The sequence below is a fragment of the Mustela nigripes genome, chromosome 1, assembly GCF_022355385.1.
Source record: "Mustela nigripes isolate SB6536 chromosome 1, MUSNIG.SB6536, whole genome shotgun sequence".
Taxonomy (NCBI): Eukaryota; Metazoa; Chordata; class Mammalia; order Carnivora; family Mustelidae; genus Mustela; species Mustela nigripes.
Genome location: NC_081557.1, coordinates 51,630,116 through 51,652,811, shown reverse-complemented (window position 1 = coordinate 51,652,811; position 22,696 = coordinate 51,630,116). Strand labels below are relative to the sequence as shown.

The window sequence follows — 22,696 nt, the reverse complement described above, 5'->3', positions numbered from 1 at the left end:
TCCCTGGGCCCCCACGCACCGCAGGGGCGCAGGACGCCGGCAGCAGGCGCGTTTATTAAACACCAGCTACGGCTAATAAGTCCCCCCTTTGTAACACATCAGGGTGCGAAGTCCTCTGTGCCGCCGGCGCCGCGGGTCCCTGGCGTCCGCGGGGATCCCGCCCCCGCCCCCCCGCGCGCGGCCGGAGCCACCCGGTGGGGTTTCCGCGCGCTGACGTGGGCGGATCAAAGCGACTGCCCGCGCCTTATAAAGCTGTTCGGGCGGCCAGCGCCGGAGACTGTGCGGCGCGAGGAGAGCTCGGGCGAGCGGGCGAGCGCAGGCCCCGAGAGCCCCGCGCAGCCCTGTGCAGCCTGAGTCCGCGCTGCCAGCAGTCCTCGCGGAACCCGAGCCGGCCGCCGTTCGCGGGGATCCCGGGCGTCCTTCTGCGGCTGCCGCGTGAAGACGGCGCCGTCGCCGCCTGCCCAGCCCGGAGAGCGTTCGGGGCCGCTGGGGGCCGCGCTAGCCATTCCCCGGACCGCCCGGGCAGCGGGGCACTCAGGGCGCGCCCGCCGAGCGCCCCAGGAGGTGAGCCGCGGCCGCCCGCAGCGCGCTGGTGCTCAGCGGGGACGTGCTGGGGCAGGGGCGTCCGAGTCCGAGGGGGACAGCACGACCCCGTAGGGCACAGACTCGCGGGTAAGCACATCAAGTCCTCCTCCACACCTCCCCTCTGCGATTCTCCGAGGAGTCTCCTGGAGGAGCGCAGCCGTGGGGTGCCTAGGGGGCGCGGGCCTTCCCGGTCTGTATGCTGGAGGTTGCTTGTGCCGATTGTGCGGGTCGCTGCCAGCCTTCCCGGCCCGGTTCCCCCGATTCGACCCTCTCCCTCCCACTCGGCCCGAGAATGAGATCATGCCCGAGCCATCCCGGGGGTGGGGGACTTGGATCGTGCGGCTGGGCAAGAGGGTGTGTATGGCGGGGTGGGAGAAGGTGGCCAAAGGCAGAGAACTACTGCAGCTCCTACCAAATTGGGGGGGGGGGGGGGGGGGGGGGGGGGGGCAGCGTCGTTAGGCGGGGGACCGCCCCGGGCGGGGGGGGAAGGGGAGAACTGGGACTGTTTACGGACCTGAGCTCCAGACTGGGGGTGGGGTGGGGAGGAGGAGAGCCCTGTCCCGGGACGGAGGCACATCTGGAGCCGCCACGAACATCTGGCTGAGTTCGCGCACGAGCCCCACACCTCCCACCTCGTGGGGGTGAGGTGTCTCCGTGACCCTGAGGGTCCTTAGGCTCTCAGGGTCCGGCTCCAGAGGGGTGGCAGGACGTATCTCGGGTCCTCCCACCCCACCCTTCCCTCTTCTAAAATAACCCGTCTCGCGGGTAACCGGGCGCGTCTTTCGAAGCAGAGCAGACAGATTTCGCAAGACTCCCCACTGGGGTCAAAGCCGGGTTGTGGGCCCGGCCTAGCTTCGCGTCGCAGGTAACCTTGAAGCGGTCGCTCGGCGTCACCGGCTAGCAGGGTCGGCTCTGCCAGCTGCGCAGCCCGAGGCTTCAGGCCCGGCCCGCGCCGACGTTGCCCGCGGCGTGGACACTCGGCCCCGAGCGCCGCACCCGCTCCCGGCCCAGTGAGAGCTCATCCCGGTAGGGAAGGCTCCGCGTGGCCCCAGCGGCTCGACTTAGAGGGGCGGCCGCCTTAGCGGCGGCGTTTCCAAGGACTTCCAGAGCCCAAGCTTTATAACCACCTGTTGGAGCGGATTGCGGCTACTGAGCTCACGGTGCACAGCCCGGGAGGCCACTTCTGTCGCCAGCTGCAACGGAGTAGCTTAGGCCTTAACCCCAGCGCGGGGGGTGGGGGGGGCAGCTTGTGTCTCCCAAAGACGCTGCGCTTTGACGATGGCCCGCTACGCGCCTGACCCCAACGGAGTTTCCGCGCTGAGCCTGAAACAAGGGGTCGAGCCGTTCGCGGCTGACCGCGGCAAGTGGATGTCTTATACAACGACCAGCGCGGAGAGGGCACTTACTCTACGCCTCATCTCATCCTCAGACGGGGACACCTGGGCCCAGGAAGAGAAGGGGACTTGCCCAAAGTCCCACCGCGCAGGAGGCAGCTGCGGATCCCACCGCGAACCCCGGCGTAGCGCCCCCTGGCGGGCCGGGGGCTCGGGAAAGCAAGTGCGTCCTGACCCGCCGCGCGCGGTTTGAGGGTGACCCCACAGCCGGCGACGCTGTCCTGGACTCACTTACACGGGACAGGAATAATCCGTTAGGACTCAGAAGGCCAGGCCAGCGATGTCTCCTAGCGACGTGCAGGGCTGGTGGAGTGAGAAGCCCAGGACCACGGGGCCTCTCAGGAAAGACCTGGAGTGTCCGTAGGCCTGAGTCCCCGTTTGCTGTGACCAGGGCGGCCCCTCCTCTCCCTGGGCGAGTAGGGCTGGACACGAATGCCCCGCTATGAATCCGCACTCTCCTCTGTCCGCTTGCAGTTCCTTCCTCCTCCCCACTCTGGAATGCAGGGCGCCCGATGGGGGGCGGGGTAGGGGGTGGAGGGGAGCCCACATTTCGGGACAGGGTGGGGGCGAAAAGAGACAGTGACTGGAGTTTTGATCCTCTCCCCTCCCCCCGTATCCAGCCGATATACTTCTTGTCCGCTGGAGTGTGGCAAACTTTCAGGGCTGTAAGACAAAAGGTTTGGATGCAGGCTGGGTGGGAAGAGGGGGCTCAGTTAACACTGAGAACCCCGCTGAGACCCCTAGCCTAGGACTCAGCACCTCTGTAGTGAGCGGCTCGGTGTTAGGACCCTAGCAGGAGACTGGGAAGGAGGAAAAAGAAACGTAATTCAGGGTTTCATCCCTGCCTTCTGGGTTGTACCGCAAGCTTTCAGAAAACAGTGCTATTTCAGATCTGTGTGTGTGCTTGAGGCATACACGTACACGCACACACTGCACAGGTATTCGTAACAGTGGAAACTCAGGCAGAGAGGTGGGGGCTCAAAGGCTCGCAGGCTCCTGCGAGGCTTAGAAGACTTCGGGAGATGTGCGGTCGAGTCCAGTCCCTTGTATCATACAAGGGGAAACAGCCTGGGGGAGGTTGGAGGGCTTGCCCAAACTCACACAGACAGAGGAGAACGCCCCCGTTCGGCTCAAGCGCCCTCTGTAAGGTGGGCGCCGTCTCCTGCAACTCCCGGAGCCTTTTAGAAAGGAATCCCTTTCTTTGTCTCTGCTCCTCCCCAGGGGAGAGGGGCTGCAGAGTTGTGTTTGTCTCCGGGAGAATGCCAAGTGTTGGTAAATTTGAGAGAAGCCGGGAAGGTAGTTAACGAGGTGAGAATGAAGAGAGGGAAGACCAAAAATGGGGGTGGGGGGTGGTGTGTAGAAGAAAAAGCCCGAGAAGCGGCCCTGCGACCTACGGGAGGGCTGGGTAATGGTTGCTCCGCGGCCCCAGGATGCCCCCTGGCGGCCAGAGGCGGCATCGCGACGGCTCCTTGAGCAGGCTAAGCGTTGCCGGGGCTGTCCCGCCTTGGCTTCGGCCTGGGCACCACCCGACCCTTCAAAGTGGGCGGGGCGGGGGGGGGCGCTAGGCGGGGACTTGCAGACTCCGGACCACTGTGCAAAGACCTTTGGCATCTCATTTCTCATCGTCACCTTCACTGATGCCCGGAGCAAGTTTCCATTTCCTGGTCTGACCATCAGCGAACTAACAGGACACCTAGGAGTAGAACACGGGGCATGGACCTGCAGTTCCGCATCTCGGGCCTCAGATTTCTCATTGTGAGATGGGGACAGTAATAGTACCTATCTCACAGGGTTGCTGGGAGGAGCAGATGCGATCATGAACTTCCTTTATAAACGGCGAATTGTGTCTGAATCCCGGTTGGAATCACATCTGTGTCCCTAGTTTACAGAGGAGGTAAACCGAGGCCCAGCTGGGAAGGAGAATTGCCAAGGCCTCCCTACGAACTAGTGGTTAATATTTTGGAGATAACGCGGATCCTGGGCCCGCCATCTGCCCTAGCGCACGCCCGGCCTCGGCCCTGACCCCCTTCCTCCTCCCGTTTCCGTCCCTCGCGAGGTCTGTCTGTGCCCGGCTGCTCCCTCTGCCTCTGTCTCTGACCGGCCCTCTGCCTCTCTGGTCCAGTCCCCCTTTCCCTGCGCACTGGCAGGCTGGATCCCAGCCTGGGGCCGCGCTAGGTGGACACGCCCTCGGCCGCGCTCGGGCGACACCTAATTTGAGCCAGACGCCTGCAGCGTCCCAGGCAGTGCGGGGCGGGAGGCGACGCCCGCCGCGCGCTCGGCCTCCCGGGCCGACCCCTCCTTTGTAATTTGAATAAAACGCCCCCCCCCCCCGCGGCCCCAGCCCTGCGCATCGCCTTAACCCGCCGCCTTCGCTCTACCCGACTGCAGGCGGCGTGCGCTCAGGACGAGCGGCGGTGGCAGTGCGCGCTGCGGGACTTCCGTGCAACTCCTCAAGGGTGCGACCCCCGAGCGCGCGTGCCGCGCCACCATGAGGGCGCGGCCGCGGGTCTGCGAGGCGCTCCTCTTCGCCCTGGCGCTCCAGACCGGCGTATGCTACGGCATCAAGTGGCTGTAAGTGGGGACATCGGGTGTGGGACAGGAGGTTGGGGGCAGCGGCTAATGTGGAGGGGCACCCGCTGGGGATCGAGTGAGCATGCCCAGACCCAGGAGCAAAAGTTGGCTTGGGGGTCGTGGACAAGTCACTCTTTTTAAGCCTCCTTTTCCTACTGTGTAAAATACTGTCCTACCTCCCCGAGAGTTGGGAAGCAGGACCCAGACAGGGCATGTGGAACGACAGAACTGCCTGGTCCTGTGCGGCTTAGCATTTCACAAGACCTCAACGGGGACAGATGGAAAAAGACAATGTGGTCCACTGGGCCAATGGACAGGCTCTGTGCTGCTCTGCTCCCTGGCCTGCTCAGTATCATGTTTCCTGTCAGTCTCCTGACCCTAGTAGAAGATCTCAAACAGCCCTGACCCTCTCCACCTGGGTGACCTTGGAGGAAGGGTTGCTTAACCTCTGGGAGCCTCAGTGTCCTCTGTCGAAGGAGGGAAGGAGTCTCTAGCTAACTCTGATCAGATGAGAAGCGGCTCATGAAAGAACTTGGTAAACTGTCAGATGCTGTGCACATGTGATGGGTGTTCCTTTAGACAGAAATTATTAATGGACCGGTAGGTGGGAGATGGAGTCTTTCTTCCATCCAGCAGAAGGGAGTGCCTGCTCTGGACAAGGCTGTGGGCCAGGCCGTGGAGGGGAGAGAGGAGTAAAACCCAGCCCCTTCCTGGAGGAGCTGCCCTCTGGGCTGGAAGAGATAAGCCCAAGCTGTAAATAACTCCAAGTGCCTTAGGAGGGACCAGGGCAGTGGTATGGGCGCCCAGGGGAGGGGAGACTACCCGGTAGGGGGCACATACTTGGGACCCTGGGGTGATCTGTGAGCAGTGGTGCCTTAGGTTGGGCCTGAGGAGTCTCTGGGACTTTGGCGGATGGGCTCAGTGGGGAGGAGGGCACTTTGGGTGAAGGGACTCTATTCTGAGTGGTGGGGAAGCCCAGGACAGGACAGGTCTGGAGTCGGGGTGGAGTGGGGGCCACATAGATAAGAAAGGCAGGGACAGATTATGGGGACTGGGGAGGGGCTATGAGGAAGGTTCATGGATTAGCTGCAGGACAGGGCAATTGTGGCTGGGCTGCCAGCAAACAGTCCTGAGGTCACTGGCCATCCCCTCCCGGGGGCTGAGTTATTGATTAATTGGTGATTCAGGAGGGGGAACCCCATCTTCTTTCTTGTATTTCTTGTCTGCAAGGAGAAGCTTGGGCTCAGAGGCTCTTCTCAGCTGCTTCTGATTAGTTTTTTGAAATGTCAGCCACCTTCTCCTGCTGGTGCCTGGCACTGTGCCAGCTGGTGGGAACCTCTGATCAGAGCATCCAAGCCCTCCTCACCCTCCACACCATTGTACAGATAAGGCGACTGAGGTCCCCAGCAGGGGGAATGATTTGCCAGAAAGCATAAGGAGCATCAGAGGCCAAGAAAGAGCCTTGCTCCTCCTAGTGGGGGATGCCACTACCATTCCCGTGCCAGTGGGAGAGCTGAGGCTCTGACAAGCCTGTGGCTTGCACGAGCCCCACTGTGGCACGTGGCCCAGGAGGGCCTGGAATAGATGGCTAGCTAAACCCAGCGTCCATGCTGTCCCCACTGCCTTGCCTGGGCTACTGCAAAGATGAACATTCAGTGTCTGCCTTACAGCAGCTCATGTGCTTGGGGTAGATGGACGTGTCCAGATGTGAAGTGGACTTTGGGCTGTGTGCTAGGAGAGGGAGTGTAGGAGCCCAGAGGAGGGGTGGTTAGAATCTCATCAAAGGGAGGTGGCTTGGGCTGGGCTTCAAAGAGTAGGTAGGATTTCGATGGCTAAGGATGGAATGCAAAGCAGGCATCTCGGCAGGAGCAAGAGCAGGGACGCAAGTAGAGAGGCAGGCCAGTGCATCGTGGGGAAGGAGAGAAGCCAGGAATGGTAGGAGCTCCCTCGTAAATCCCGAGACTCCGTTCCAAAAGCTTTAGTCGCTTAAGTTTGATAATACTCTCATCAGGTCCAAGATATTCTTATCACTAGCGTTTTACAAATGAGGAAACTAAAGAACAGAGAGGTTCAGTTACTTGTCCAAGATCACGCAGCTAGTTAATGGTGACTGTGGGATCAGAACCCAGGCAGATGGGCTCTATTCGCCGAAGCCCCGTGATAGTGGTTAAACTCTTGCTGGACCTGAAGATATAGGGAGAGACTGGAGTGGAGTTTAAGCATAACAAACTGTGTGTGTGTGTGTGTGTGGCTTTGTTACATACCAAGCACTGTTCTGAGCACTTTTTTTTTTTAAGATTTTATTTGGGAGAGAGAGTAGAAATGGAGAAGGGGGGAGAAACAGGCTCCCCGCTGAGCAGGGAGCCAGAAGTGGGGCTGGAGCCCAGGACCCTGGGATCATGACCTGAGCCGAAGGCAGAGGCTTGACTGACTGAGCCACCCAGGCGTCCCTGTTCTGAGCACTTTATGTATATTATTTCATTTGAATCTCCCAACCACCATGGGTGGGGGGGGTTCTGCTGTTACCCCATTTGAATAGAACAGGAAATGGAGGGACAAGGGGCCTCTAACTCCCAGTGTGTCACAGTTAGTAGGCAGCAGAAGCAGGATGTGGAATTAGGAGGTCTGACTCTGTGGCTTTGTGGTCACAGGGGAACCATGGAACAGTGGGCCCAGGAGGCTGGGGGCTTACCCAGGAGACTCACCTGTCCCGGGGTTTCCCCGTGGTCCTGCTGCACTGGGCTTTGGAAAGGGACCTGAAGGTGAAAGGGGCAATTGACACCAAAATTGAAACCAGATGGGGCTCAGTGGCCCAGAATGCTCGCCTGTTGGGAATCTGGGTCTCAGCCTGAGCTTTGCCAGTCCATTAGCCATGAGCCATGCCTCGGGAAAATCAGTGGTTTCTGCCTCTCTGAGTCTCAGTTTCCTCATCTCTAAAATGCGAGCAAAAGAGCCGTAGCCTGGAATCTGGGAAGCTTGGGTTCTGGCTTGGCTCTGCCCAATTGGCTATGTACACATCTGGGAAAGCCTTGCCCTTCCTTGGCCTTGGTGTTCCCACTTGTACAATGAGATGGGGACACTGAGGCCCAGCAAGGGCCAGTGACCTGCCTGAGGTCACATATTGAATGAGCGACTGAGCTGGAGCTGAAACCCCAGCCTCAGTCCCCTAGCCACTCCCAGGAGAACCCTCGACTCCCAGATGAAAGAAACCTTGGCTACCAGCATGCATCCTTGGCACGGACCTTGCTTGTGAACTCTGTTCCCTTGTGTCCTTTCTTCCACCTTCTCCCCCATGTCCCCAGCCCCTGATAAACCAAAATGTTTTCAATTAGGGGTCTGCTGCCGCGAGGTAAGCCGGAGGAGATGTCCAGACGGCTAACTCCCCCGCCTCCCGCCCTAATCCTTGATTACCTCCCCAAGGGGGACTTAGTTAGAAACGGTCATTACCACTAATTACCAGATGACCGCATGGCCCTCCTCTGGAGTGGAATCCGCTGCCTCCTGCCTCCAGATCTCCCCGCCTGCGTGCTGCGGCTGGCCGCTCTATGTGCCCCACTCTCCCCCTCCTCGCCCACCAAGGCTCTCCAGGATGCTTCCTGTCTGTCCTCTGCCCTCCTTGGCGGTCTGGGCCTCATCTGGGGGACTTCTCACTGGGGTTTCCTCCTAGTACCTCTTCTCACCTCTGGCTGGGGAGGTGGAGACTGGGTGACTCTAGAGTGGGACAGACCGATACCCAGAGTGGCCCAGGTCCCCAGGCACCAGTAGCACAGAGAACCCCGCCCCACTTTGGAGCCAAAGCACATGGCAGTCAGGAACTGGCTGCACTGAGCTCTCCAAGAAAAGCCTGGGCCTTCACTGTCCATTTCTGGGCTGGAGCAGGAGCCCAGGTTGCCAGGACTCAGAAGGCTGCCTCTCTGCTCCAGTGCCCACTGCGCGCTCCCCGGTGCTGTGCGGGGCATTTTCTCAAATATATCCTTCCCATTGTGAAACAGAAAACTGGCACGGAGGGGAAGGAAGAAAGTTGGGCCAGGATGAAGGACAGAGCAGGCTCAGGACAGGCTGACTGTCGGCAGCCCCCAGCCCAGCAGAGGGGGACCCAGGAAGGAAATGCCAGGTCTGCGGGAGTATAGCATCGGGAGGAGATGGGGCATCTGGGCTCCGGAGCGCCTCTGTGTCATCCTCTGTACAAAGGGCAGGGGGTAGTCCTCTCCCAGCCTGACCCCTCTGTGAGCATGGGATGGGGCGTGACGCGAGAGGCTCTGTCAGCTGGGGAACGCTGTGCCTTCGTGGGGTAGTGTGTCCACGTGTGTGGGTGGTGGTAGCTGGGTGCAGGTGGGGGGCTGTACCAACCAGGAAACAGGCTGAGGGGATAGCATCTGGCTCTATGTGGTCACAGCTCCCCCAGTCTAGGCTGCAGGAATCCAGACAAGAGGTTCCCTGAGCGGTCCTGGCTTAGACAGGCCTCCGGGGCTCAGAGGGCTGGGGAGGATTGGCTGGCTCAGTGCAGGTCATGAAACCATGCCTAACTTAGCTCTGCATCCAAAGCTACCAGACATTTCCCTGCTCATGGTTTGGAGGGTAGGGATGGGCCAGGGGTAGCAGTGAGGAGAAACAGCCTAAGAAAGCCTTGATCGATCTGAGGCTGGGCCAGGCCAGCCCGACTGCAGACACCAGACCGGGCCCACTTGTCTTGGCTCTGCTTTCTCTACTTTGGAGTTGTAGCATGGGTGGGGCATGTGGTGGAGAGTGAGAGGCAGAGGGAAACTGACTTATTAGGACCTAACATAGCTCCTGTTACCCCACTCAGCCCCTCTAAGGCCTCTCGGAGTTCCCATTTTGTAGGTGTTGCTCAGAGAGGCTCAGCAATTTGCCCAAGGTGAACAGGACATACAAGGCAGACCTGGAGCTAGAACCCAGGTCTCTGACTCCCTCTGGTCCGGCATTCACCCAGCAATAAGCAGAGGCATTCCCATGTGTGAGTGCGCCAGATGTTTTATATGCATTATCTTATTGAAGTCTTGCCCTGACCTTTTGAAGTGGGAATTGTCATTTTCTTATAACAGATGAGGACCACGAGGCCCAGAGAGGTTGGGTAGCTTACCCATGTCACACAGCTGTGCCCTAAGTTGGGCTCTTTCCTGGGCCAGCCCATGAGCTGGAACATCTGGGTTATAACTGTGGATGGGTTCTGTGTAGCCATTAGACTCAGGGCTCCTTGGGGAAAGGATCTGTGTCGTGTTTGTTACCAAATGAGTTCAGGAGGAGTTGGTGCTTAGTAAATATTTCTTCCACAAGTAGATCAAGTTCATTTGTTCATTTAGCAAGGGGAAAGGTATTCCTGGGCAAGGACAAGGTGGTAGGGTTGTCCCCCTTCAGGGGAGCCGGGAGTCTGGTGTGACCAGATGTTAAGGTCAGGATGCTGGAGAGGGGGCCCAGGTTTGCAGCAGCCCTTGGCTGGTAGGAAAAGACCACCAGTTCAGGGACTGTAGTAACTCCCTCCCTGAGTGTCGAGTGGGTTTGTCAGTCATGGGCAGAGCACATGAGGCGCACTGAGTTACTTCCCCCTGGTAATGCTGAGAGGTTGCTGGCCTAGGAGAGGAGGCCAAGTGACTTGCTCAAGGTCACAAGGGAGAACGACAGACCCCGGAGTCTGCCCCTCCCTGTACTGTTCTTTCGCACGGTACTATCTCCCTAGGCAGGGTCCTGGGAGATCTTGGCCTCAGTAGGTCTCAGCCCTGACCCTAATAGACTGTGGTGCTCACAGCAAGCAGGGAGGGCCCCCCAGCACTATGGCTGCAGATTAGCATCCCCCCACCACCACCCGCCCCCAGCCCCACTTCCTCCCACGTCTCTGCTGGCTTGCTGAGGGCCAGCTGGCTCTGGGGCAGGGGATTAGTCTATGCAGATCCCTTTAAGGCTGTTGGGGTCCCTGTAGCATGCACTTAGAGGAGATGCCTCAGAGGAGAAACGTGCATCCAGGATGGACCCCGGCTCCTGCAGCTTTGCAGTCCCAATACCTAGATCCGGGATCAGGAAAGCTCCTCGATCCTGTAATGTCACCTGGGTTCATAAGTGACCCCCAGGCCAGCCTTTCCCAAAGCCTGGATGAGTCAGCGTTTCTCAGACAAAGGCCTTTGTGCTAAGCTGCCTCCTGAGTTAAACAAAACCCAGCCTGTTGCTTTGCTGTGGGACTTCTCAGGGCTTTTAAAATGTAAATGTGCATCAGTAACTCTCCAAAGAGGGATAGAGTGTATCAGGTTCCCCAAATGCACTTATGCCTGGATCCCTTTTTTCAGAGTGTCTCACTGGAACCCATCTGGGAAATAGAGTTTGCAGGTACAGACTCCGAAGCCCAGAAGAGGACAGTAATTTATCTAGGGGCACACAGCAAGTTCATGGCTATGTGTAATCTATCACAAAATTGAGTGGCTCCTTAATCCTTTAATAAATTCCTTTCATGTTGTGGGATTTTACAGCCTCATAAATGACTTTAATAATTAAACAGAGGGATGTATGGTAAGCTCCTAGCTCCTCCTGTGCATCTAGTAAGTGCTCAGTTAACGGTAAGGATTATGGTGGGACTGTAATCATTTAGCACGCAGCATGGGGGCCCAGCACATACAGGGACTTGGCAGGGACTGAATGTTGAACAAGGAGTCGTAATTCACAGGAATTAAACAAGGAAGCGGTGTGAGTGCTCTGTGACCCATAAAACGGTTTATTGTTAGGATAATGATAGCAAAGCCTAGGTAGGGAGGAGGTCATGATCCTGCATTATGAATGAAGTCCTGACACAGAGAGGGATGATGATGTGCCCAAGGTCACAGGGAGGGGGAGGGGGAGGGTCTTTGTGTCTTGGTTTCCCAGCTCATTCTAGCAAAGGCCCCCAACCGCATTGAGGGAAGGCTGGGACCATAGGGCAGGCGGCCGGTCATGACTCTCTCTTCCTGTGGGTTGTTGTCCTTCGGCGGCATGCAGGGCACTGTCCAAGACCCCGGCGGCCCTGGCGTTGAACCAGACGCAGCACTGCAAGCAGCTGGAGGGGCTGGTGTCTGCACAGGTGCAGCTCTGCCGCAGCAACCTGGAGCTCATGCACACCGTCGTGCACGCCGCCCGCGAGGTCATGAAGGCCTGCCGCAGGGCATTCGCCGACATGCGCTGGAACTGCTCCTCCATCGAGCTTGCCCCCAACTACCTGCTTGACCTGGAGAGAGGTAGGGAGCCAGCACGGGCTGCCGGGGCTTGTGGCATGCATGCAGGTGGGGATGGATGATTTCGGGCATACAGTTATGTGTCTGGGTAGGTGGGTGAACTCCTGGGTGGATGGATGGATGTTGATTTCTCTGCGGTGGGTGGATGGGTGCCTTGGTTGGGGGGGTTGATGGGGGCGTGGAGAAGAATATAGGTGTGGATGGATGGGTGGCTGAATTTAATCACAGATATGGGTATCCAGGCATGAATTAATGAATAAAGGAATACACAGGGAGTGGATATAACAGTGTAGGGCTAGTACAAATGCTTGTGTACCCGAATGCGCAAAGAAAGGGTGGATGTGGCCCAGGAGGACAGGACAGCCCACCCTCAGGCAGACAGGTGTGCATGGGTCCTTCTAGACAGAGGTGACTGCCAATGCTGTGAAATGCACAATGAGAGGTAGGGGCTCCACTTTCCAGAGCAGGTGCCTTCTGGGGTAGATTTTGGAGGGGGAGGGTGTTGATGGGCAGAAGGGCCCCAGAGGATCTAATCTCTCCCCCACAAGGTAACAGTTAAGGTTTGTGGAGCACTTGACAAAGCTTCCTTCCTTCCCAAAGATCTGAACTCTAGAGCAAGCCTGTGAGGTGGGTGTTATCATTCCCACTTTACAGTTAGGCAAACTGAGGCTTGAGAAGGGGAGGTGACTTGTATGAACCTAAGGGGAGAACACCCTCCAGCAGAGACACGTTGGGCTCCATCCGGATTGGTTTCCCAAGGCTGCTGTGACCAAGTCCCACGAACAGGAATTCTAACACCAAAGCTGTATGGTGCAGGGTTCTGGAGGCTGGAAGTCTGAAATCAAGGAGCTGGCAGGCCTGTGCTCCCCGCCGATGACCTGGGGAGGATCCTTCCTTGCCCCTTCTGAACTTTTGGTGGTTGCCAGCAGCCTCGGTGTTCCTTAGCTTGTCGAAGCTTTGCCTTGATCCCTGCTTCTGTTGTGTGGGGTTCCCCCCGCCATGGGTCTCTGTATCCATGATTCCTCCTTCCCATAAGGAAGTAGTCATTGAAGTTGGACCCACCCTGTCCAGGACGACCACATCTTAGTTCCATGACACCTGCCAAGACTGGTTCTAAATGAGGTCATGTTCACAGGTACCAGGGGTCAGAACTTGGCCTTCTCTTTTTGGGGAACACATTTCAACCTCTTTGCACACTCATCTGCCCTTTGAGGCATGAGTCCTTTGAGGAGTAGCCCCTAACGGTGAGTGCAGGGAAACGGGGGAAGATCCAGAATCGTGAATGTGTGGAAGCAAGGGTGCCCATTGGTGTGTGGGCTTTGCGGGCCTGTGGGGGGCATTTGCGAGCAAGTGTCCAAGTCAGCTGATGTATGTGTGGGAGAATGGGCAAGTGACAGGTTCATGTTCCTAGTGTCGTCCACCTGGTTGTAGCCCCTGTCCCCTGCCAGCCCCACCAAGGCAGGCAGGGGCTCAGGACGGGGCCCTCAGGCCTGGGTGGGGTCCTGTCCCCTGGGTCACCAGCCCCGGCTGACCCAGCACCTCCCCCCAGGGACGCGGGAGTCAGCCTTCGTGTATGCGCTGTCGGCGGCCGCCATCAGCCACGCCATCGCCCGGGCCTGCACCTCCGGCGACCTGCCCGGCTGCTCCTGCGGCCCCGTCCCAGGTGAGCCACCCGGGCCCGGGAACCGCTGGGGAGGATGTGCGGACAACCTCAGCTACGGGCTCCTCATGGGGGCCAAGTTTTCCGATGCTCCTATGAAGGTGAAAAAAACAGGATCCCAAGCCAATAAACTGATGCGTCTACACAACAGTGAAGTGGGGAGACAGGTAACCACCCACCCCACCTACCCCAGATGGTTGTGCTTGTGCCAGTCGGCAAGGAGAGGGCCACCAGTGCGCCCTGATGGCGGGGGTGGCGGGAGGGGGGGGATGGGCCCCAATCCACCCACACCAGTGTGCTCCCATCCTCCTCCCCACCCTGTCCCGCTCTCCCCTTTCTAGATGCTTGGGACCTGCTTGTCAGGCTCCTCCTCCTCTAGGGGGTCCACCAGGATTTGAATTGAAAATGTTGGGTGGAGCAGAAGGAGCACTGAGCTGGGAGTCCAGAGCTGCAAGTTCCCACCTTGGCTCTGGCACTAAACTAGCTGGGGGACATTGGGCAAGTCACTTCCTATCTGGCCTCAGTTCTTCCCATCTGTAAAACGGACGGGCTTGCTGCTCTCTAGTCCCCCTTGGCCGTGTTCCTGAGGATCCTCCCATGGGGCACTTGGGCCTCGGCTGGGTGTGGGAGGAGGCGTGGGGAGGACTGTGGGGTGAGAGCCTTAGCCTATGGGGTGGTCCCCTTGGCCCTACTGGGGACTCCCGCCCAACTCCAGAGCGCAGTGGGCCCCCAACATGTGTTACTCTCAGTATCTCCTTGATTCCTCACCTCATTCCACAGAAGGTTGGGGTGAATGTGTAAGTAAATGAATGGACCTTCTTATTTTTAGAAAATTAAGAAAAAGAAATCCTTCATACCAATGTGAGCACCAGGCCTTGTGGTGGCTGTCCTGTAGTCCGCAAACCCCACCCCCCAGTGAGGAGGCCCTGCCGTCCCCCTTACCAGCGGGGGCCCAAGGAGGCACTTCAGGTGCATGTGGATCCCCTGGTTGCCTGCGGCCTCAGCAGACCCATCATACAGAGCAGCAAGGGAGGCAGAGAGAGCCTAGGTGGCTTAGCCAAGGACGCAGGGTGCGATGGAGCCCAGGTCTATGGGACTCCAAGCCCAGAGGTTTCCACGTCCTCCCCTCACTCTCTCACTGGTCTCTTTCCTGGAAAGATTCTAGGATGTCCAAGCCATATCTGGAAAGTTGGGGAAACTTAGGCCATGAGACACTAGTGGAGACTGTAGCAGGGTCTGGCCAGGGACTCAGGACCTTGCCTCCCAACCCTGCCGCCTGCCCCCATCCTTGGGAATCCCGCCCCCAGCCCAAGAGCCCAGCCTCACTCCTACCCACGGCCAGGCCTGAGCCTCATGCTGCTGGGGGCACAGCCATCCCCACACCATGCAGTCCAGACGGGCTCCTTAGCCTCACTGGGGCTATTCCTGGGGCCCTGGTGCCAAGGAGCTGGCCTCCCTGGGGCCATCTGCAAAAGGACCCAGTTCCCTCTCCAGTGGCCACAGGGCTCATGAGAGTTAAACGAAATAGCAAACAGGGGCCCATGGAGGGTGTCAGGAGGCTCAGGGCCCTTCCCACCCGCGTGAGCTGGGGAGCTAAACGTAGTTACCTGTCGTCGATGCTTCAAGAGTACCTGATGCCCTTGAGAGGCTGAATGTGCCCTTCAAGCAGGGTCATCTCATTCCTGTGCTCCTCGCAGGCTTTGCTGAGCCAATTCTGATTCTAGACCCAGTGGACTCCCTCATTCCCCACTTCCTGGCACCGGTGAAGGAGAGGAGCCCTGGGACCTTACCAGCTCCTGCACTAACTAACCGAACGATTTGGGGCAAGTCTCTGCCCTCTCTATGCCCCAGTTTCCCCATCTTTCTAATGCAGGGGTAGACCCAGTCGTAAGGTCGTAAGCCTTGTAGCTCTACAGAAGGGAGGCAGGAGGGCTGGCCTGGGCAGAGGGATCCCAGTCCTGTGTGCAGAGAAGCAAGGGTTAAGATGCAAAACTAAACAGCCTGCAAAAGACATCTGTCTTAACTCATGCCCCTCAGGTACACTTGGGGAAACTGAGGCCCGAGGAAGATGATGGGTATAGAGTCATTTCAGAAGCCGGGGCTAGAGTCTCCCTAAGCCCCAGAGCCCAGGCCTCCCAGCTCCACCACAGTCATTAGACTGATTTTCAGACCGGGGTTAATTTGACTTTTTTGAGTTTGCAAAACCGTTTCATTCACATCCTCTCGTGGAATCCCTGCGGCAGTTCTGCGGATAGCAGTTTCGAGCCTGCCCTGCACAGAGTAGGGTGGAGCTGCTGATCGGTGGAGGGGCTTGCTGGGGGTCACCCAGTGGTGGAGGGGAAGGGCCAGCCAGGCGAGGGAATGCGCCCCCATGACTTCCTGCCTCTCCACCCCCCACAATCATCATTCCTCCCCTTCTCTTTTTCCCCTTTCCCCCAGCAAACATTCAGTGAGCTCCAGTTTTGTGCAAGAGAAAAGCATGGAATTATTGAAAGCCATGGCTTTTGGAATTGCCCTCAGACCCAAGTTCAGATCCCAGCTCCAGGATTTTCTAACTGTGCAACCTTGAGCTTGAGACTTGGCCTCTCAGAGCCCTTGCTTCCCCATTTGAAAATGGGGGAAAGAAAGGCTACCTCCCATGAAGGACTGTTAATGATGACGAAGCTATATTAAGTGCTTGGGTACTTGGAATCAGTTATCACTACAAATACCACTCCTTCCTTTCCTGTCCTTCCTAGCCACTGCCTAAGCTGGAGAAGGAGCTTAGAACCTATAACACTCCCCAGCTTCAGAGCCAAAAGCTCTCTTTCTTGAGGCCCAGAGTAGGCAACGACTCCCTGAGAGCACCCAGCATGTGGGGAATAGGGGGTAGGCAGCAGGGTCCCCGAGCAGGCCAGGGAGGGGACCCTGGCCGCCCAGCCCGACGCCGTCCCCTGTCTGCAGGCTCTGCGCGCCTCTCTGGAAATGAAGTGTAAGTGCCACGGGGTGTCTGGCTCCTGCTCTATCCGCACCTGCTGGAAGGGGCTGCAGGAGCTCCGGGATGTGGCCGCTGACCTCAAGACCCGCTACCTGTCGGCCACCAAGGTCGTGCACCGACCCATGGGCACCCGCAAGCACCTGGTGCCCAAGGACCTGGATATCAGGCCCGTGAAGGACTCGGAGCTTGTCTATCTGCAGAGCTCACCCGACTTCTGCATGAAGAACGAGAAGGTGGGCTCCCATGGAACGCAAGACAGGTAAGGGCCCGCTGCCACCTCGGCGGGAAGGGGTCAGCTCTGCCGACAGGCCCTGCCTGCCCCAGCTCAAGGCCAGCACAGAGTCTCACTTCAGCTGACATCTGGGGGATAGAGCCCCTGCCTGGTTGAGGGAGGTGGCCCCAGAAGTGCTGAGCAGAGGTGCCACGGTCTGAGGTACCCCCCTCCCCCAGCAGAGCTCCTGGGAGGGGCCGTTGTGTACCTTGCCCAGACATCCTGGATAGAGAACGACCTGAGGCACGAGGGGGCAGCAGCCAGCCCACAGGCACGCAGGAGTTCTGTACAGATCTGAACACAGAACCTGGGCAGCAGGAGGAGGAGGTCTGGCTTGTGGGCAGACCATGCTCCCGTGTCCCCTGATAGGCACGCACCCACCTCCTGGGCCTCAGCTCTCTCTGCCCTTGGGCCCCAGCCTAAGAGCAGGGCTGAGGTCCCCACAGCTGGCCCCATCACCCCTGCTGAAGCCGGCTCAGGACAGGGGAAAGAAAGAACCAGCAGGGGTGACCTGTTGTGTGCCGGGCATGGCTGATGAGGAATCAGGGCAGCCATGTTTCCCGGGGATGGTTCTGGAGGGACGTTAGTCCCGAACGTTCTCCTAAGAACAGTCCTGCCATCAAATACGATCGGGAAATTCTCTCTGGCGATCTGCAAAGCACGAGGACATTTGAAAGGCTCGGAGGAATCCCACAGTAAAGGATCTGCCTAAGCCAACGTTTCCCAGAGGTGTTTGGCTGTGGAACTCTTTTATTAGGGAGCCCCTAATAGCATTCCACAAAACTAGTGTTCTGCGGGGTTAAAAGAATATTGAACCAGAGCGAGGGTGTCTGAGAACGTGTCTGGCACATAGTTGGTGCCCGGCCAGCATTTGCTTCCTCCGCAGTCCATGTTCCTGTCTCCAGGAGAGGGGGCCTGACGTGGGGGGGGGGGGGCTCCATCCTCACAGGCCAGGGCAGCAGGCTCTGCGAGGAGGCCCTGGCTCCCATCTGGAGGCCAGATTGAGGGGGGTCGGGCGGAGTGAAGATGGAACCAGGTCAGGCCAGGGAGACGGAAGGAGCGCAAGTCTGGTCTGAGGCAGCCAGGCTGGGTGTAATGAGGAGGGGGTGGGGGCAGAAGGATTCTAGAACCCAGAGAGGTTGGGGAGGGCCTGGAGCCCACAGAGGGTCTCCCTGGGTCCATGGTGGGGATGTGTGTGCGTGTGCGCGTGTGTGAGGAAAGGATCGTTCCCACCCTGGCGCTGCAGTATGCTTGCTGCGGGACCTTGAGCACATCCCTTCACTTCTCTGAGGCTCGGCCTCATCTTCTGTGCAGTGTGGAGGGGCGGCCGGCAGGCACCAGCTACACTTCCGAGGGCCATGTTAGTGCCATGGGAAGGGCTCATTAATGGTGCTCTCCCTTCCCCATCCCCCAGGCTGCCAGGCCTCTGCTGTCCCAGGGGCCCCCACTCTGCTTGCCCCCAAACCACTGATGAGGGCACCCCATCCACCCCATCCCACAGCACCGGCTGCCTCCCTTGCTTTCTCTGAATGCCTTCCCCGACTTGGCCACCAGATTTCCTGCCAGACTCAGTTCTCGGCCATTCCTCTGAAGATGGCATTCTGCAGACATCTCTATGGGTCAGCTTTTTCTGCAGTTAACAACTGTAAAGTCTCAGTAGCTTACAACTACAGACACTTTCCCATCTATTTATTACGTGAGGCTCTGGCAGGCATAGAGAGGCGGGAGAGATAAGTGGTTGGATTGTGACAGAGGAAAGCCCAAGGAGGAGGGGAGTCCTGAGGTGCCCTGAGCCAGCCTGGACATCAAGGAAAGCTTCCTGGAGGAGGGGGGAACATGAACTCTGCTAGGTGAGGGGATTCGGGAGTACAAGGGATTGGAGGTAAATGAGCTTCGTTAACTGTAAGGAGCGTGTGCATGAGTGGCTGCTCTCTAGAGGCTGGCCCCCTAGCACCGCACCCCCCTCACATCCAGCTTGGTGAAGGGAAGCCTCAGCAGCAGTCAGCATTCCAGTACCCTGGCCCTCTAGTCATGTTCCTTTCAGCAGCCCCTGCACTGATGAAAACTGCCCTAGGCTCCTGGATCTTGCTCTGAGTCCCACTCTCCCCAGCTCCCTGTCTTGGGCCCTACTACAGACCTTGTCTGGTTCTGGGGTTGGAGGGCAGGTTCCAAACATGGCATGTCAGGGATCTAGAAATAAAAACGAAACTCTTTCCTCTTCCTACCACCCTTTCCTGGAGAAATTGTCCGGAGACCTCCAAGATCCGGCTGAGAGGCATGAATGGTGTTGAGTGACTAAGCAGAGTCAGCTTTGTTATGTGGCTTGCCTTGAGTCACATAGCGAGTAAGTGGCAGTGCTGGGATTTGAACCCAGGTCTGTCTGCCTCCGGGGCATGTGTTCTTCCTGCTGTTCCTTTCTGCCCAGAACTGCTGGCAGCCCCTACCTGCAGGCCACTGTCACCTCCTGACTCTCCTTCCCTGTGCCCCCTCCTTCCCACCCCATGGCCTCCTCCCAGCCCAGATCTTGGCCTCTCTTTCTCCAGCCTCCGCACTTCCAGCCCTAATCCTTCCATTTGTTCTTGCCTCTTAGATTAGGTCAGGTCCTTTCCCTTTGCCCAAGCTGTTTGTTTTCTTTGCCCCCTCAAACTCTTACCCTCTTCTCCATCTTAGATTGCTGTGTGCCTTACATGACATGGCCCATATGACCCTCCTCCAGGAAGTCCTCCCGAGCTCTCCCAGACCCCATGCTCACACCGTGTAACTCTGGGCAAGCACTGCTTGCCCACAGACTCCTCTGCCCTTAGCTGAGTCCATTACCATCTGTACAATGGACATAATTCCACTGACCCAAGGATCCTGGAAGGTAAAATACTGGAGGGAAGCACCTAGCACAGAGGGGCCAATGGTTGACAGAGGCTCGCTCTCAGCAAACAGCCTGCCACCTAGTCACTCTGCCTTGCATCTATGTCTTATCAAGAATTATATTGGGATTGTCCATGTAAACACGATCTTTACATTTGTTGCAATATAATTCAAGATCAGATACGAAGACAGGATCGTTAGAGCAGTTTGAGGCTCCTTGCAGTATTTAGAAGTAGAAGGATCAGAAAACAAAGACACCTCCAAAAAAACAAAACAGTCTCGTCATTCTGATGCGTGCCTATTAGAAATCTAGGGGAAAATGAGAAGTACCCTCTGGGGAAGGGATTAGTTATGATTCCCCTGGGGACCAAGACACCTTCCAAGCGGAGCAGAAGTTAGCAGGAGGCTGGGGTCTGTGGCACTCTGACCACCCCGTGCTCTTCCCCGACCCCGCCCCAGGCAGTGCAACAAGACATCCCACGGCAGTGACAGCTGTGACCTCATGTGCTGCGGCCGCGGCTACAACCCTTACACGGACCGCGTCGTTGAGCGCTGCCACTGCAAGTACCACTGGTGCTGCTACGTCACGTGCCGTCGCTGTGAGCGCACGGTGGAGCGCTATGTCTGCAAGTGAAGTCCCACCTGCACCCCAGGGACCCGCGGAGCCCACCCCCATCCCCCACCCCGCACACCAGGCGTCTTGGACACACCCTGCGGAGGGCTGTTTGGGGATCCGGGATGCCAGGCATGGGAGGTGGCTTGGGCTTTGCCTCCACTTGGACAGCGCCGGGGACAGAAGGCCTGGCCACCCTGGAAGGAGGGCCAGCACATCAAAGGAAACCGACTAGATTAAAAATAACTGGCAGCCGGAGCCGGGGAGTGCCTGCGTGCCGCCTTCCAGGCCACTTCGAGAAGCCAGGGCCATGGGCTTGGCAGGACTGGGAAGGACTTGACCTTTCACAGCAAGAGACACCAAGCTCCTGGGAAGGGGGTGGTGGGGTGGGGTGTGCCTGTCCTCCTCAGAATGTTCTGCAGACCCTGCCCTTGAGAACCCCCCACTGGCTGCCCTCAGGGTCTGAGCCTGCTGGGCCCACCACACGGAACCACTAGCTTGGGTTGTCAATGTTTTGTTTTTGTTTTGTTTTGTTTCTTCCTCTGGGATGTGGGAGCTACAGAAATATTTATAAAAACATAGCTTTTTCTTTGGGGTGGCTCGCCTCAATTCCTCTTTATATATTTTATATATATAAATAAATATATATAATGATCTCTATTTTAAACAAGCTTTTTAAGTAGCTGTATGAAATACGTGGGGAGAGAACCCCAGCCCACCCCTGCAGTGGCCTCCTCAAGTGAACTTGGAAGGTGCTGGAGGCAGGGCGGGGTGACCTCTCGGGTTTCTAGGCAAGGCGGCTTCCGATTGATGTCCCTAGCCCCCCAGCTCCAGCCCTGATCTCCCCGTAAGATCTCTGGCTCAAGGGCGAGGACAGACGTCTTGAAACATAAACCCAGCTGGCAGATTCTTTGTTCCTCAGGGACACACGCAGGCGGGCGTGCAGGGCCTGGCTGTGTCGTCAGACTTGCTAAGCCAGCTTCCAGAGAAGACCTACCCCGGGGAGTTGGGGACGCAGACCTCAGGGAGGTAGTAACAGACCCAGGCTCTCACCAGCCGTGGTGGGTGTTCTGTGTGACTGTGGGGGAGGCTTCCCCTGCCATCCGCCCATGCCTCAGTTTCCCCACTTGTAAAAGGGGAGGTGATGGAGATGAAAGTTTGTGGGTGGGAAAGCCTCCCCCTACCCCCACCTTTGCCTGGGCCAGGCTGCCCTGGGTGTGGAGAGAAGCCCTCAGAGTCCTGTCCTGTGTCACAAGTGGAGCCTTCGGGATTTGTTCTCTCTAGGGCGGTGGGGTGTGGGGCAAGGAGGGTCAAGAAGGTCACAAGCGTTTGGCTGGAGGTACCTCGAGTCTCTGAGTTGGAGATGGAGAGAGGGCTGGGGCTTTCGAGACCTGGCCATGTGGGAATTGTGGGGTTGATTCGTCCCAAGTGGCACTGGTGGGGGGAGACTGAGACATGCAGGTTGGGGGAGAGCAGAGCCTTGTAGTCTGGACTGATCATTGCGGGGAAGAGAGAGGGCCGTGTGGCCACCCACCCAAGTCCCTGCCTGGGAGCTCGCGACAGGGTAGCCAGAATCACGGAATCACAGGCTGGAAGGAACCTCAAGATAAGTCTTCTCGTCTCTCAATCTGTTTTGCCGATGAGGAAATTCCGAGGTGGGAAGGGCCTTTTCCTGTGGTTACAGCACTGATAACGCTGGTGGTTGTGGGCATCCCACGGAGAGGCTCTTGCCAGTATCTCTGCAGAAAACTCACTCTGCATTGAACAAGTCCCTGGAACATGGCTGTCTTCCGGGCCCACAGCTGCCCCTGCTCTGCGCAGCCGGCAAAACCAGTCCCCAGTTCCCTGGCTTGGCATCCAGGGCCTCTCCCCCAGGTCACATAGGTCACTCTTCCAGGCACATTTTCTGCAACTTCCCAGGCATCCCTCCGCCCCCGCTCCAGCCAAAGGTAGATCACGCATGCACTTGTGGGTGCAGAAACCTGACTGCTGGGCCCGCCTCTGGGTATCTGCTGTGCTTGACGGGCCTGGAATGGAGCTTTCCCTGCTGGAGTCCTGTTAAGCTGTTGTGGCCATCTCTGCCAAGCCTTCTCTAGCATCCTGGGTGGAAGGGATCTGTCCCTTCTCAGGATCCCTGCAACCCTCTGAACCATAAAAACAGCCATCACATACATACTCACTGTGGCCAGCCACTGTCTGATCTTCCTTCAAGGCCAAGCTGACTGGCCCTCTCCTCCGGGAAGCCTTCTCTGACTTGTGCTCCTCTGGGATGTTGCATTGAGCCGAGTTGTAGTACAGGTCTGTGTTGTGTCTGTGTCTGCCTCCCCCACCCATTTGGGGCCTCTTGGTGAGCAGGGACCAGCCCAGTGCACCTGTGGGGCCCCGGGATCTGGGAGTGGCACACCTGGGGCTGAGCTCATGCCTCAGAAATGTTGGATTTGGGGGTGTACTTTGGACCTTAACCAGGACAAGCAAATGAAGAAATCAGACTAAGGGCCCAGAGTGATTCTCAGGGTGATCGCAAACCTATCCATTGCACTCTTCCTGTGTGC

At 57.9% G+C, this 22,696-nt stretch overlaps 1 protein-coding gene across 2 annotated transcripts; it reads left to right on the top strand.

Moving 5' to 3' along the window:
• Positions 1-275: 275 nt before the first annotated feature.
• On the top strand, positions 276-20,762 carry WNT11 (Wnt family member 11). 2 transcript variants are annotated; one of them, XM_059391385.1, is made up of 6 exons: positions 276-564; positions 4,368-4,550; positions 11,529-11,764; positions 13,311-13,588; positions 16,365-16,657; positions 19,991-20,762. In XM_059391385.1, exons 2-6 carry the CDS (start codon positions 4,468-4,470, stop codon positions 20,163-20,165), a joined length of 1,065 nt encoding a protein of 354 aa, XP_059247368.1. In that variant the 5' UTR covers positions 276-564; positions 4,368-4,467; the 3' UTR covers positions 20,166-20,762. The 2 variants fall into 2 exon arrangements, with proteins under 2 accessions (XP_059247368.1, XP_059247359.1); XM_059391376.1 differs by lacking the exon at positions 276-564 and adding an exon at positions 572-672.
• Positions 20,763-22,696: the final 1,934 nt, after the last annotated feature.

Coding starts and splice junctions, on each gene's coding strand:
- WNT11 (XM_059391385.1), top strand. CDS start 4,468: ATGAGGGCGCGGCCGCGGGTCTGCGAGGCGCTCCTCTTCGCCCTGGCG. Junction 4,551..11,528: donor TGCTACGGCATCAAGTGGCT/GTAAGTGGGGAC, acceptor GGCGGCATGCAG/GGCACTGTCCAAGACCCCGG. Junction 11,765..13,310: donor CCTGCTTGACCTGGAGAGAG/GTAGGGAGCCAG, acceptor ACCTCCCCCCAG/GGACGCGGGAGTCAGCCTTC.